The following is a 14,561-nucleotide window of genomic DNA, read 5'->3' as shown; positions in this document are numbered from 1 at the left end:
TGTCTCCTTACCCTCTCCCTTAAAACCCACATCCTTTCGTCTTTCCCTCTCCTTCCCTCTTTCCTGAAGAAGCAACCGTTGGTTGCGAAAGCTAGAAATTTTGTGTGTGTGTTTGTGTGTTATTTTATTGTGCCTGCCTACTGGCGCTTTCCCGCTTGGTAAGTATTTAAATATATGTATTGATACATTATACCAAAATATTAATATCTGCCTTAGGCTGAACTGGACAAACATAAAGCCACATTCAAGCCAGACCAAGACAGAGATTTCATGGATGTCTATTTGAAGACATTGTTTCTGTCAGATAAATCAAAAACAAGTTTTTCAGGTAAGGATAGACTCTATATACACTTCTTCTTAATACAGTATGTTATTTATTTTCAAACTTATGCATTCCTTTTGTTCCTAGAATCACAGCTCCTAGCAATCTGCATGGATATGTTCATGGCAGGCTCAGAAACAACCAGCAAGTCCCTTGGATTTGGCTTTTTGTATCTTCTGCTTTATCCTGAAGTGCAAAGAAAGGCTCAAAAGGAAATAGATGCTGTTGTTGGACGAGACAGATTACCACGGCTCAGTGACAGACCGAAGTAAGTTACTTTTACAAATGCATTTTTTAAGTTGAAATTATGTAATGATTCCATTGCTTAGGGATAAAGCACAGGCATGATACTTGACAATATAATTTTTATAATTAAATTTCCTTATATGTTTCACATAATTAGAAGTACTTGTTTCAGTAAACTTTTGTAGTTTACACAGCAACTATTCTTTTATACATACTTAAAACATATTATAGTCTATGTATGTGTACATAAATTTTTCTCTTTAGCTTCATTGAGTCCTGCTCCTCTTCATTGAGTCCTGCACCAAAAGGAGCAATAAGCTACACCATCTCACTAAAGCTCCAAATGGAGGAGAGAAATAAGATGTGCCTAAACTATATATACTTTAAATTTTCTGACCATCTGTCACCACTCTTATTTCTCTATGAATGGTCAGTTTCCTCTATCTCCTTCCTTAACATTCATATCTTCCTTCTTACCAAAAGTACTGGTATGTTTCCAAGGGGTATACTCTGATAGCAAGCAGCATGTGCAGAAGTGCAATACATACACTGAACTTTTTTGCCTCTAAGAAGTACCATATATACTTCATCAGTCTGAATATTTTTTGCACCAATGAGAATTTCATTCATAGTCCTCATGAAAACTGTGTTAAATTCAGTTTTAAGGACCAGATTTAAAAACTAAATAACAATATCTACAATTCTTACAGAACTCGTACACTGATTGAACTTCACTTGAAGAAATTATTACTAAATACATATAAATGAAAGCATCTGACTTCATTCAATTACACTGAAGACAGTTTTTTAGCTGATTGTCAGCTAGAGCAAGTATTTTTTTTACTATTAATTAGTCCTCTTCATAATTTCTTGGTTTAACACTCATCCTATTGGCATACTGGTAATACAGTAACTTGTGGCAAGAGCTATACTTATACTTTTACCAGTATTAAAGAATTCATTCACTATATTTATGATTTTATAAACAATGTAGAGTATCATTAACATAAAACAATTAAAATCAGTGACATAAATGAAGTGGATTGAAATTGTTGGCCACCAAATCAAATGAATTCACAGCAACAATGACAGAAACCACAGAGGTCAATAATAAACCATCAAAAGCTGATGTATTAGATTCGTTGAATGAAAGAAAAAGAGCTAGTAGTAGTTCCGGCTCTTGTGCCAATTTGACAGTCTGATCTTATGTTTACATACTGACATACAATTTCTCCTAAAGTGTGAAATATACAGTAATATTACCAGTCAATAAAAATGAGGAGGGATAAATCAGAAATCCATAATAGTCCAGTGAAACTGTTGGAAAAAAAGCCTGTACCTTGCAAAAGGTGGGGTAGAAGATTTTATTTTTTTTAACTCGTTCATATTGTTGGAAAGGTTACAAAAGGAAGTTTTGCCAACAAAATTGCTCTTGGGAAAACGTTCTGCAGTCAAAAAACTTCGAAACTTTCGGACTTTTTTCAGTTTTTAAAAATATCTCAGTTTCTTTTGCTCCTATCGCTTTAACATCTATTTAGTTTTTTGAAGAGCACAAAATTCTCTATAAATGTGATTCTTACAATTTTTTTCTACTCCCAGTATCTAAGGCGCTACAGTGCGTCAAAAAATACCAATTCTTCAAATCTTGAGCAAAGAGGCAAATTACCTAATTTTTGAACATTGTTATTTCAGTTTCTATTTGTGTAGTATAAACATATTACTCATCATGTTATTCATTGGAATTTACTATCTCACTTTGCTGCAGGGCCAGGACAAACAGCATAATATTCAGTAACAATGAACACATGCACGTCAGATTGTATGAAGTTTAATTATGTTACAATATGTAATACGATTGCATGCAGGTGCCGTACATTTTCTACAGTTGATTGACGTTAATTATCAGTTATAAGAAAAAATATGTAGGAATTGTTCTTTAGTGGACAAAAGCGTATTTATTCTTTGGCGGGAGGAAGGCGATTATCTCTAGTGATTGTACACAACGCGCTGACAGCTATTAGCACACAACAATATGGGTCCTACAGTTTGGAGTCGCTTCCATTCAGTATATGTTGTGGTGCTGAAAATGAGTATGTCTGACAAGAATTTGTGTTTCATTTGCGAAAAAACTGTGATGAGTGGTGGACGCAATGTGAAAAAGAAGCCAGCCGGTGTAGCCGTGCGGTTCTAGGCAGTTCAGTCTGGAACTGCGTGACCGCTACGGTCGCAGGTTCGAATCCTGCCTCGGGCATGGATGTGTGTGATGTCCTTATGTTAGTTAGGTTCTAGGGGACTGATGACCACAGGTGTTAAGTCCCATAGAGCTCAGAGCCATTTGAACCTTTTGTGAAAAAGAAATGACTGAGCACACTTATCGATTGTAGTGTTAAACGCAGGGAGTCTGCCTACACCCGTTTTTTGAAAATGCTCAGTGAAGTGATGTTGCATGAACATGCTACAAGAAGTACATTAATGAGAGAATGATAGCAGCTAGCCTTCGACATTTTCAGGAACCAACAGGCGTGCTACGTCGGTCGCAGGAAAAAGGTCAGTTCAATTTCAAAGAGAAATGCTTCTTATTTGCAAAAGGGAATTCTGATGACTTTTTAACCAAGCAGTTATGATTGCCATATGCCAAACGAAATTTTGTTTACCAAGTAATGAAATTGGAAGTGCAATCGACAGTATTAGAACAGGCTAAACGACGTAGTGATGAATTTGGTCAAGTGATAGACCGGATTCAAAATGTAAATAATTTGGTTGCTGCAGATGGGTGATACCACAAATTTTGCTACAGAAAGTTCTTTCACCCGGTTTCAGCTACTGGACAGAATCGAGGTTACTGACCTGCAACACAAGTAGATGAAGGCATGGAGGCTATATTTGCCTACCTGGAAACCAATACGGAAGAATGTCAGTTTTCTATGGACAATCTGTTAGAGAAAATACCCACATCACCTTGTCCTGATATTCAAACTGTCAAGGCTCGCCTTTTGCATAAATATGGTGACAATGTGGTGATAGCTGAAACAGCTTCAAAGCCAGGCACAAGAAGATGCTGACATTATGATTGTAACATCTGCCATTTCAAGAACCAAAGATTTTGGAAGTGTTGTCATTGTAGGAGAAGATGTTGACCTGCTTTTGCTCATGACCGGTTTGGGGCTAGGCATTGAAAACTTATTTTTCTTAAAGCCAGGAAGAGGAAATGCAGAAGACAAATGGTTTTCCACTGCATCTTACAAGTTTGAAAGTGAATATATTCTGTTCACTCACGTCTTTAGCAGATGTGATGCAACATCCGCTTTTTTTGGTCAAGGAAAAATTAAGTGCTGCAATATTGTTGCGAAAAATGAACACCTAATGTTAGCGCTTTGCATGTTCAATAAACCACATGCTACCCGTGAAGAAATAATAACAGCAGGAGAACAGGTTACCATTGCATTGCATAGTGGAGGTGTCAGCAGTTCCCACACACTAGACCATTTGCGGTACCAGCTATTCGCCAAGTTTGCCACAAATAGCAAACTGAATCTTGCACCGTTGCCACCTACACAAGATGCTGCACAACATCATTTGTTGCGGACTTACCAACAATTCCAAAGTGGGATGGGAAGCCGGAAACCACCTGAGAAATGGGTCTGGAATCACAGTGACCACAGTCCAATATTTGTTATAATGAGCCAAGATCCAGAACCTGAAGCACTTCTTCACATTGTTTCATGCTCATGCAAGCTGAACTGTGGCGGAGTGTGCTCCTGCAGAAAAGCGGGTTTGAAATGTTCTTCAATTTGCAAGAAATGTATTGGGGTCAACTGTGAAAATGTGCCAAAATTTTTATATGAAGACAGTGAAGAAGATGTTATGGAGGATGTTGAGGAAACCGCTGACGAAATCAACGAACTTACTGAGACTGACTCGCTGTTTAAAGAAGAGGTCAATCTGGGATCAACTCTAGGTACAGACCCTGAATCCGTAACTCGAGGTATTTCTGGTGACACTGAGGAACCCGACCCATTAAAACGTTGGAAGTGATGCTCACACCTGTCTCAAGTGCGCTTAGTGCGATATTACACACCCAGAACTGTCAACATTTTAATTGTAATAAAGCTACTTATTTTTAATGTCAACTGTGTAGCCTTTATACACAAGAATAATTACCTACCTAATTAGGTTGCCTGTTGCACTAATAATAGTTCAGTTTCCCGAGACAATTTATTTTTTGTGTGTGTGTGTGTGTGTGTGTGTGTGTGTGTGTGTGTGTGTGTGTGTGTGTGTGTTTTAATGATGTATTTTTATATGTATAGTTGGATGCCCAGCAATCCTCATGTTGCATACTGAGAAATTGAACACCTGAAAGTGAGGTGGTTAATTCTAACATATAGCATGATGTATATATAATGTATTTATACTACACAAACAGAAACTGAAAAAACGGTGTTCAAAAGGAAGGTACCTTGCTGCTATGCTCAAAATTTGAAGAATTGGTATTTTTTGACGCACTGTAGCGCCTTAGATACTGGGAGTAGAAAAAAATGATAAGAATCAAATTTGTAGAGAATTTTGTGCTCTTTAAAAAAGAAAATAGATGTTAAAGCGATAGGAACAAATGAAACTGAGATATTTTGAAAAAACTGAAAAAATTCCGAAATTTTCGAAGTTTTTTGACTGCAGAAAGTTTTCCCAAGTGAAATTTTGTTGGCAGAACTAGGTTTCGTAACTGTTCCAACAATATGAACGGGTTAAAAAAATAAAATCTTCTACCCCACCTTTTGCAAGGTATATCTGCAATTTGACTGGACTATAGCAGGTCTTCTAACGTGTGGTAATATTCTAATTATTTTTTCATAAAATACTTCCACAAAAATATTTCATTTCTCCTACCTTCAATTATTTAATTTTTTCTGATTCAGGGGTTGAAGTACTGTAAAATGGGGAGAATACAAAGTTTAAATTTCAATCTTTTATGTCCACTAGTATTATGTGACATATATTACTAAAATTCACCTTGGTTTATGGCTCTGCAGTCCTCTTCAAGCCTATAGTATGTGGTTTCCTTATTGCTCAAAAGTTAAATATCAATCTTTTACCTCCAACAGTATTACAAGACATATATTACTAAAACTTATCTTGGTTTATGGGTCTTGCACCTGTAGTATCTGCTTTCCTTATTACTCATAGCACATAATTTAAAAAAAGTATTTCTTTTTATGCTAAAGGGGGGGGGGGTGAGTAACAACAGTTACGGTTTTTCTTGTGTTTCTATTCCAGAACTTGCTACATGAATAAAAGCAATTAGCAATGTTGTGGGGTAAATATAAATACCATTTTGAACAATTAAGAAATTTAGTGAGTGTAATTATAGTACCCAACCAAGTAAAAATTACAAAACAACCAAAAATTTGTTCAAGGCAAAAATCAGTAACAATTTGCAACTTTTTAGTGAGGGGTGAACTCACTAAGATTGTCAGTGAAACTAATTTTGTCTTTTGAATGAGAAAAGAACTTCAAGACATCAACAGGTGCCAGGAGCTTCTTGATAATGTCTTCTTTAGTTAAAAATATATAAGTAAATCTTAATCATGATAATAATAAAACAATGGAAAATCTAGGATGGACTAATGACAGTATTATGAGAAGGACGGATTGCTACTCACCATGTACTGAAGTTGAGCAGCAAACAGAGAAAATAAAAAGACTGCTAATCTAGTAAGCTTTCAGCTCAAGTCTGCCCTCCCCACATGTGTGTGTGAGTTGCAGTTGTATGAATGAGTGTGTGTAAGCTGCCTTATTCAGAAAAAGTCCTTTGGGCTGAAAGCTGCCCGTCTGCAACTCAACATCTCCACTCTGTGGTGAGTAGCAATCTATACTTTTCACAATATTATAAATAAATATAATAGTAAATTAAAACAAATTCATCAGTTTGTGAAAAGCAGAGTGGAAGTAGCTGTTGATCTTGTGAAGAATGTTCCTGCGAGAGATTTTGCAATGTCACTGGACACAGAGTTGAATAATCATAGCACATTTTGTACAAGCACTAGTGATGCCACTGCCATTAACCATAAATTGAGTGCCTCTAAAAAGAAAAACAGAACTGCTCCCCAATCATGTACAGATGAAGTTTCAATTTGAAACAAGCATTCAGTTCATAGTTCTGTGGTATGTGGGGGGAAAAAAACGCAAATTGGCATTCATAAGAAGAAGAACAACACCAAACATGCACCAAGAGTGTAATATGTAAGAAATTGTACACGCAACCTGCCACTGATGATGCCTTGCAGAAAATAAAGGCGAAACGCGTATAGCACTAAAATTGTGTTTTATTCAGTTCCTGTCAGATGGTCCATAAGTCAAAATTATCAATATACCGTAATATTACGCGCAACTGAGGAAGGCAGGACCAAAAATGTTGAAGATGTCAAATTCATGTATATTTACTGTGCAATCAAGATTCTATATTTGCAATCACAAGATAATGATGGGGGAAGTAGTCTGTTAAATGATTAGACAGAACATGCTTCGCTTCAAAATCAGGACTTTATGGTGCAGGGGCATATCCCGTTTCCTGAGCACAGAAATATTTCTTGTATCTTGAATGTACAATTTTTTAAGAGACTAAGAAACTTGAGTTTTTAATTACAAATTATTTAGGAATGAAGGAGATGACTCACCAAAAGGCAGAAGCACTGCATCGTTGATAGATACATAAACAAAAGGCACAGAGCTTTGCTATTTTTTGGAATGACACGCACGCACACACACACACACACACACACACACACGTCTCCCTACATTGCACTCAATTCAGAACAATGTAGGGAGACAGACACGTGTGTGTGTGTGTGTGTGTGTGTGTGTGTGTGTGTGTGTGTGTGTGCATGTTTTTACTACAAGTTTAAAAAGGGAGTGCAGTCCAAAAATTGCCACCCTCTGTACCTTTGTTTGTGTATCTGTTGACAACACAGCGTTTCTACGTTTCAGTGAGTCGTCTCCTTTATTCCTAAATAATTCATAATTCTCAACACAAATGCTCTGTATGCTTGGGTTTTGGTAAAGAGGCTTCATTCCAACCAGTTTTTTCCAGTTACCAGGATATTTTCATAAACAAAATAAAGTGACAAATAAGGGCTATGTGATGTTAGTACTGGCTGTTATGCATTGAGTGTACTGAAATCATGTGCTAGCCTGAAAACATTAACCAGCACGTACTACACTTACCTACAAGTCCACCTAAAATATGGTGTGATATTCTGGGGAAATTCTCCAACTGCTCTGAGCACATTCAAAATCCAGAAGAGAGCAATGAGGAGTATTACTGGAAGCAAACCCAGAGACTCCTGCAAACCCATCTTCAAAAAGTTGGAAATCCTTACACTCCCTTGCCTATACATTCTTGAGACTCTAAAATTTTTCAGAAACCACATAATGCTAACTGACGCCAGAGACATCAAAAATAATGAAATACATAAACACAACACCAGGAAAAACTCAAATCAGCATGTTTTACATACAAACACTCAACTGTGAAAAAGAGAGCTTTCCACATGGGCCTCCAACTGATCAACAATCTTCCCACTAGTATTAAGTCCATCACAGACAACATAAAATTTAGCAAAGTCGTTAAGTCATATTTGTTGTGTCACTGTTTTTACTCTATAAATGAATACTTAGAACAATAATCTAGCTATTTGTGTTAAACTGAAAACATTGAGCAATTGGAGTAAAGTAAACTTAACCAATCTTTGCAATATAATACATTAGGATACTATATGTTAATATATGTTCACAATGTTCACTGATATTTTCCGACATCTGCAACACACTGTGTACCATCAGATCACATGGAATAAATAAATAAATTAGTTTTATGGCTTAAAAATGAAATGGGCTGCTCTCCACACATTTTTAGATGACACCAAATGATAAGTGAGCGGCCAAATTGTTTCCACCTGTGTGTCCCAAAAATGGAAGAGTTCATATTCAGCATAATCTGTAAAATAGTAATTTATTATTCTCAATTGGATTGTATCTAGATTCTTCTGTGCTGCAAACAACAAAAAAACCAATATTCCTTTGCAAATTTATGGACTGATCAACATCTCACAAAATTACCCTCATAGCATGGGTAATACTACTCTTTGTCAAATGACACAAACTATTTCTAAAGTTTTGGTTCTTTCCACCCCAGTGTTGCCATTCACCCCATTTTATAGTTGTTGTTGTGGTCTTCAGTCCACAGACTGGTTTGATGCAGCTCTCCATGCTACTCTATCCTGGGCAAGCTTCTTCATCTCCCAGTACCTATTGCAACCTACATCCTTCTGAATCTGCTTAGTGTACTCATCTCTTGGTCTCTCTCTACGAATTTTACCTTCCACACTGTCCTCTAATACCCTCTAATACTAAATTGGTGATCCTTTGATGCCTCAGAACATGTCCTACCAACCATCCCTTCTTATAGTCAAGTTGTACCACAAATTTCCCTTCTCCCCAATTCTATTCAGTACCTCCTCATTAGTTATGTAATCCACCCATCTAATCTTCAGCATTCTTCTGTAGCACCACATTTCGAAAGCTTCTATTCTCTTCTTGTCCAAACTAATTGTTGTCCATGTTTCACTTCCATACAAGGCTACACTCCATACATATACTTTCATAAACGATTTCCTGACACTTAAATCTATACTCGTTGTTAACAGATTTCTCTTCTTCAGAAACGATTTCCTTGCCTTTGCTAGTCTACGTTTTGTATCCTCTCTACTTCGACCATCATCAGTTGTTTTGCTAGCCAAATAGCAAAACTCATTTACTACTTTAAGTGTGTCATTTTCTAATCTAATTCCGTCAGCATCACCCGATTTAATTCAACAACATTCCATTATCATCGGTTTGCATTTGTTGAAGTTCATATTATATCCTTCTTTCAAGACATTGTCTATTCCATTCAACTGGTCTTCCAGGTCCTTTGTTGTCTCTGACAGCATTACACTGTCATCGGCAAACCTCAAAGCTTTTATTTCTTCCCCATGGATTTTAATTCCTACTCCAAATTTTTCTTTGGTTTCCTTTACTGCTTGCTCAATATTCAGACGGAATAACATTGGGGACAGACTATAACTTTGTCTCACTCCCTTCCCAACCACTGCTTCCCTTTCATACCCCTCGACTCTTATAACTGCCATCTGGTTTCTGTACAAATTGTAAATAGCCTTCGCTCCCTGTATTTGACCCTTGCCACCTTCAGAATTTGAAAAAGAGTGTTCCAGTCAACATTGTCAAAAGCTTTCTCTAAGTCTACAAATGCTAGAAGCATAGGTTTGCATTTCCTTAATCTATCTTCTAAGATAAGTTGAAGGGTCAGTATTGCCTCACGTGGTCCAACATTTCTACGGAATCCAAACTGATCTTCCCCGAGGTCGGCTTCTACCAGTTTTCGCATTTGTCTGTAAACAATTCGTGTTAGTATTTTGCAGCCGTGACTTATTAAACTTATAGTTTGGTAATTTTCACATCTGTCAACACCTACTTTCTTTGGGATTGGAATTATTGTATTTTTCTTGAAGTTTGAGGGTATTTTGCATGTCTCACACATCTTGCTAACCAGATGGTAGCATTTTGTCAGGGCTGGCTCTCCCAAGGCTATCAGTAGTTCTAATGGAATGTTGTCTACTCCTGGGGCCTTGTTTCGACTTAGGCCTCTCAGTGCTTTGTCAGACTCTTCATACAGTAACATATCACCCATTTCATCTTCATCTACATCCTCTTCCATTTCCATAATATTGCCCTCAAGTGCTTTTCCCTTGTATAGACCCTCTATATACTCCTTCCACCTTTCTGCTTTCCCTTCTTTGCATAGAATTTGGTTTCCATCTGAGCTCTTGATATTCATACAAGTGGTTCTCTTTTCTCCAAAGAACTCTTTAACTTTCCTGTAGGCAGTATCTATCTTACCCGTAGTGATATATGCCTCTACATGCTTACATTTGTCCTCTAGCCACCCTTGCTTAGCCATTTTACACTTCCTGTTGATCTCATTTTTGAGACATTTGTATTCCTTTTTGCCTGCTTCATTTACTGCATTTTTATATTTTCTCTTTTCATCAATTAAGTTCAATATTTCTTCTCTTACCAAAGGATTTCTACTAGCCCTTGCCTTTTTACCTACTTGATCCTCTGTTGTCTTCACCATTTCATATCTCAAAGCTATCCATTCTTCTTCTACTGTATTTCTTTGCACTGTTCTTGTCAATCATTCCCTAATGCTCTCCCTGAAACTCTTTACAACCTCTGTTTCTTTCAGTTTATCCAGGTCCCATCTCCTTAAATTCCCACCTTTCTGCAGTTTCTTCAGTTTTAATCTACAGTTCATCTTACAGTACCTTACAATAATACAGCTTCTGCAATATTCCTTTTAGTATTTAATCATAACACATGAATTTGCATGGGCTGGATACATTTATCCAAATGAATTCATGATATTTAGTATGTTACTCCCTTACTGTCAAGAGTCCTATTCGGAAAACAATCAGCAAATCTGACAGAAGATTTCTGAAGTTTCCCTGAAAATGACAACCAGTTTAGTTTATGACCTGATCTGGTTAAAAATTCACAGAAAAGCCTCTTCTTTAGTCTTTTGGAATGGTCCACAAGCAATTATTTTTAGATCAGCGTTATTCACATTTACTGGATATTCCACTTAATTTCATTTTCTGACAGTCCACTGTGTACTAACTCTGACTGCACATCACCATCAGGATGAGACAGATCTATGGAATCTTCTGTTACCCCAGTTGGTTCAGCCTCTACAGACAGATGACTATGGTTATTAGCAAATGGCTTTAAACTAGAATAAAAGTACACCTGCATATTATTACACATTTAAGTAATATGTTACAGATTCTTGTTTCTTGTGCTTAGTCGCAATATAGCACTGGACACTGTTTCTTCAAATGAGGTGAAAAAATAGAAATCAGAATACCAATAATGAACTAAATGCTTATCATACTTTGATTTTTAATGATCTAAAATAGTTGTGTTTGCAGAAACACTGTAATTATGAGGATGGGTTCACACTGCTCTTGTAAATTACAATTTTCTTTCTCAATTTCTTCATCAGATCTATTTTAGCATATCTTTGCCACTGTTAATGAGAGAACCCCTTCATTACATATTTGAGTTCTTTTTAAATATTTGATCAACTTTGACTACATTACTGTGAAAAAATCTACTCACCAAGAGGCAGCAGGAGAAAACACACACAAAAGGATTTCACTTCAACAAGCTTTCTGAGCCAGTGGCTCCTTCTTCTGGCAGAAGAGTTGAAGGGGAAGGAAGAGGGGTGAAGAGGGGTGAAGGAAAAGGATTGAAGAGGTTTAAGGAAAGAGGTACAGTTCAGAAAAGTCACCCAGAGCTGCAGATCAGGGGACATGATGAGAAGGAAAGACTGATTATTGGAGACTGCATTGGGAAAGATTTGAAAACTTCAGAGCTTAAAAGTGGAAGACAGGGTAATATGGAAGACAGAGATTACAAGACTACTAAAACATCGTGTACAAGTTAATAAGAGTGAAGAGCTAAGTGCATTGTACACAACAGATGGGGGAGGGGTATGACAAAAAATAGACAGGTCAGAAAATGAAAGATGTAAGAAACTAAAATCGAGTGAAGAAAGAAGTAGTTACTGTGAATAGATGCTGAGATGGAAGGAATTAATGTAAATTAAGGCCAGATGGGTGGCAAGAACCAAGGACATACTGTAGGGCTAGCTCCCACCTGCAGAGTTCTGAGAAACTGGTTGAAGAAACCAGGTGCCACATGTAGTGAAACAGGCATTGAGATCATGACAGTCACATTGTACAGCATGCTCCACAACAGGATATTGTGTGTTGCTTGTATACACCCTCTGCCTATGACCATTCATCCTCACAGATAACTGAGTGGTAGTCATGACGATGTAAAAGGCCGAATAATGTTTACATAACAGCTGGTATATGACATGTGTCATTTCACAGGTGGCTCTTCCTTTGATAGTATATGTTTTGACTGTTACAGTCCTGGAATAGCTGGTGGAAGGAGGGTGCATAGGGCATGTCTTCCAGTAGGGAAAGTCTCTGGGTGGGAGCCATGGGGTAGGGTGATGGGTGCAGAACGAGCATTGGGTCTGACAAGGAGATTGTGGAGATTGGGATGGTGACGAAAAGCTGTTGTAAGTGTGGTGGACAAAATCTCACAGAAAGGATCTCATTTCAGGGCACGATTTTAAGAAGCCATAGCCTTGTCAAAGTAGCTGATTGATGTATTCAAGAGCAGGATAATACAGGGTGACAAGTGGTGTGCTCTGAACTTGTTTTTGGAGTGCCAGGATTGGGTGTAATGGCCCAGGAAATCTGCTCTTGAACTAGGCTGTAGGGGTAATTATGTCCAGTGAAGGCTGAAGTGAGAGTGGTGTATTCTTGTAAAGAGTCTGCATCCAAACAAATATGTTTGCCTTGAATGCCAAGCCTGTACAGGAGCAAACATTTGACATGGAAAGGATGGCAACTGTCAAAATGTAAGTACTGTAGTTTGTTAGTAGATCTGATGAGGATGGAAGTATGTAGCTGGTCTTCATTGTGGATGAGATCAACATCAGGGAAAGTGGCATGAGGTTCAGAATAGGACCATAAAAAATTTAATTGGCAGAAGGTATTTAGAGATTCCAGGAATTTTAATGGGCCAGCCTCACCATGAGTCCATACAGCAAAGATGTTATCATTATATCTTAACCAGACTAGGGGCTGTAGGCTTGTGGATCCCATGACAGCTGTGAAAAGGCTGACATAGAAAGGAGCCATCTTAGTATCCATGGCTGTACCACTGATCTGTTCATATGTCTGCTCCTTAAGGGTGAAGTATTTGTTGGTAAGTATGAAGTTCATTAAGGTGAGCAAGAAGGATGTCATAGGCTTGGAATCACTTGGACATTGACTGAGGAAATGTTCAACAACAGACAGACCATGTATGTGAGGGATGTTGGTATAGAGGGAGATGGTGTCAGTGTTGACAAGCAAGGTGTGTAGTGAGAGTGGGACGTGCACGGATTTCAGATGATCTAGGAAATGGTCAGTATCTTTAATATACACTCCTGGAAATTGAAATAAGAACACCGTGAATTCATTGTCCCAGGAAGGGGAAACTTTATTGACACATTCCTGGGGTCAGATACATCACATGATCACACTGACAGAACCACAGGCACATAGACACAGGCAACAGAGCATGCACAATGTCGGCACTAGTACAGTGTATATCCACCTTTCGCAGCAATGCAGGCTGCTATTCTCCCATGGAGACGATCGTAGAGATGCTGGATGTAGTCCTGTGGAACGGCTTGCCGTGCCATTTCCACCTGGCGCCTCAGTTGGACCAGCGTTCGTGCTGGACGTGCAGACCGCGTGAGACGACGCTTCATCCAGTCCCAAACATGCTCAATGGGGAACAGATCCGGAGATCTTGCTGGCCAGGGTAGTTGACTTACACCTTCTAGAGCACGTTGGATGGCACGGGATACATACAGACGTGCATTGTCCTGTTGGAACAGCAAGTTCCCTTGCCGGTCTAGGAATGGTAGAACGATGGGTTCGATGACGGTTTGGATGTACCGTGCACTATTCAGTGTATCCTCGACGATCACCAGAGGTGTACAGCCAGTGTAGGAGATCGCTCCCCACACCATGATGCCGAGTGTTGGCCCTGTGTGCCTTGGTCGTATGCAGTCCTGATTGTGGCGCTCACCTGCACGGCGCCAAACACACATACGACCATCATTGGCACCAAGGCAGAAGCGACTCTCATCGCTGAAGACGACACGTCTCCATTCGTCCCTCCATTCACGCCTGTCGCGACACCACTGGAGGCGGGCTGCACGATGTTGGGGTGTGAGCGGAAGACGGCCTAACGGTGTGCGGGACCGTAGCCCAGCTTCATGGAGATGGTTGCGAATGGTCCTCGCCAA

The 14,561-nt window shown here is 38.5% G+C and overlaps 1 protein-coding gene across 1 annotated transcript in view; it reads left to right on the top strand.

The window, feature by feature from the left end:
- LOC126267424 (probable cytochrome P450 303a1) overlaps positions 1–14,561 on the top strand; it is a 152,100-nt gene that overhangs the window by 114,836 nt on the left and 22,703 nt on the right. The window contains exons 6-7 of the mRNA XM_049972676.1: positions 217–328; positions 410–590. Coding sequence (XP_049828633.1) covers positions 217–328; positions 410–590 — 293 coding nt within the window. The remainder of the gene's footprint in view (positions 1–216; positions 329–409; positions 591–14,561) is intronic.

The sequence above is a fragment of the Schistocerca gregaria genome, chromosome 4 (genome assembly GCF_023897955.1).
Source record: "Schistocerca gregaria isolate iqSchGreg1 chromosome 4, iqSchGreg1.2, whole genome shotgun sequence".
In the NCBI taxonomy this organism is placed as follows: Eukaryota; Metazoa; Arthropoda; class Insecta; order Orthoptera; family Acrididae; genus Schistocerca; species Schistocerca gregaria.
The sequence above is the reverse complement of the archived record's forward strand: the minus strand, read 5'-3'. Positions and strand labels throughout refer to the sequence as shown.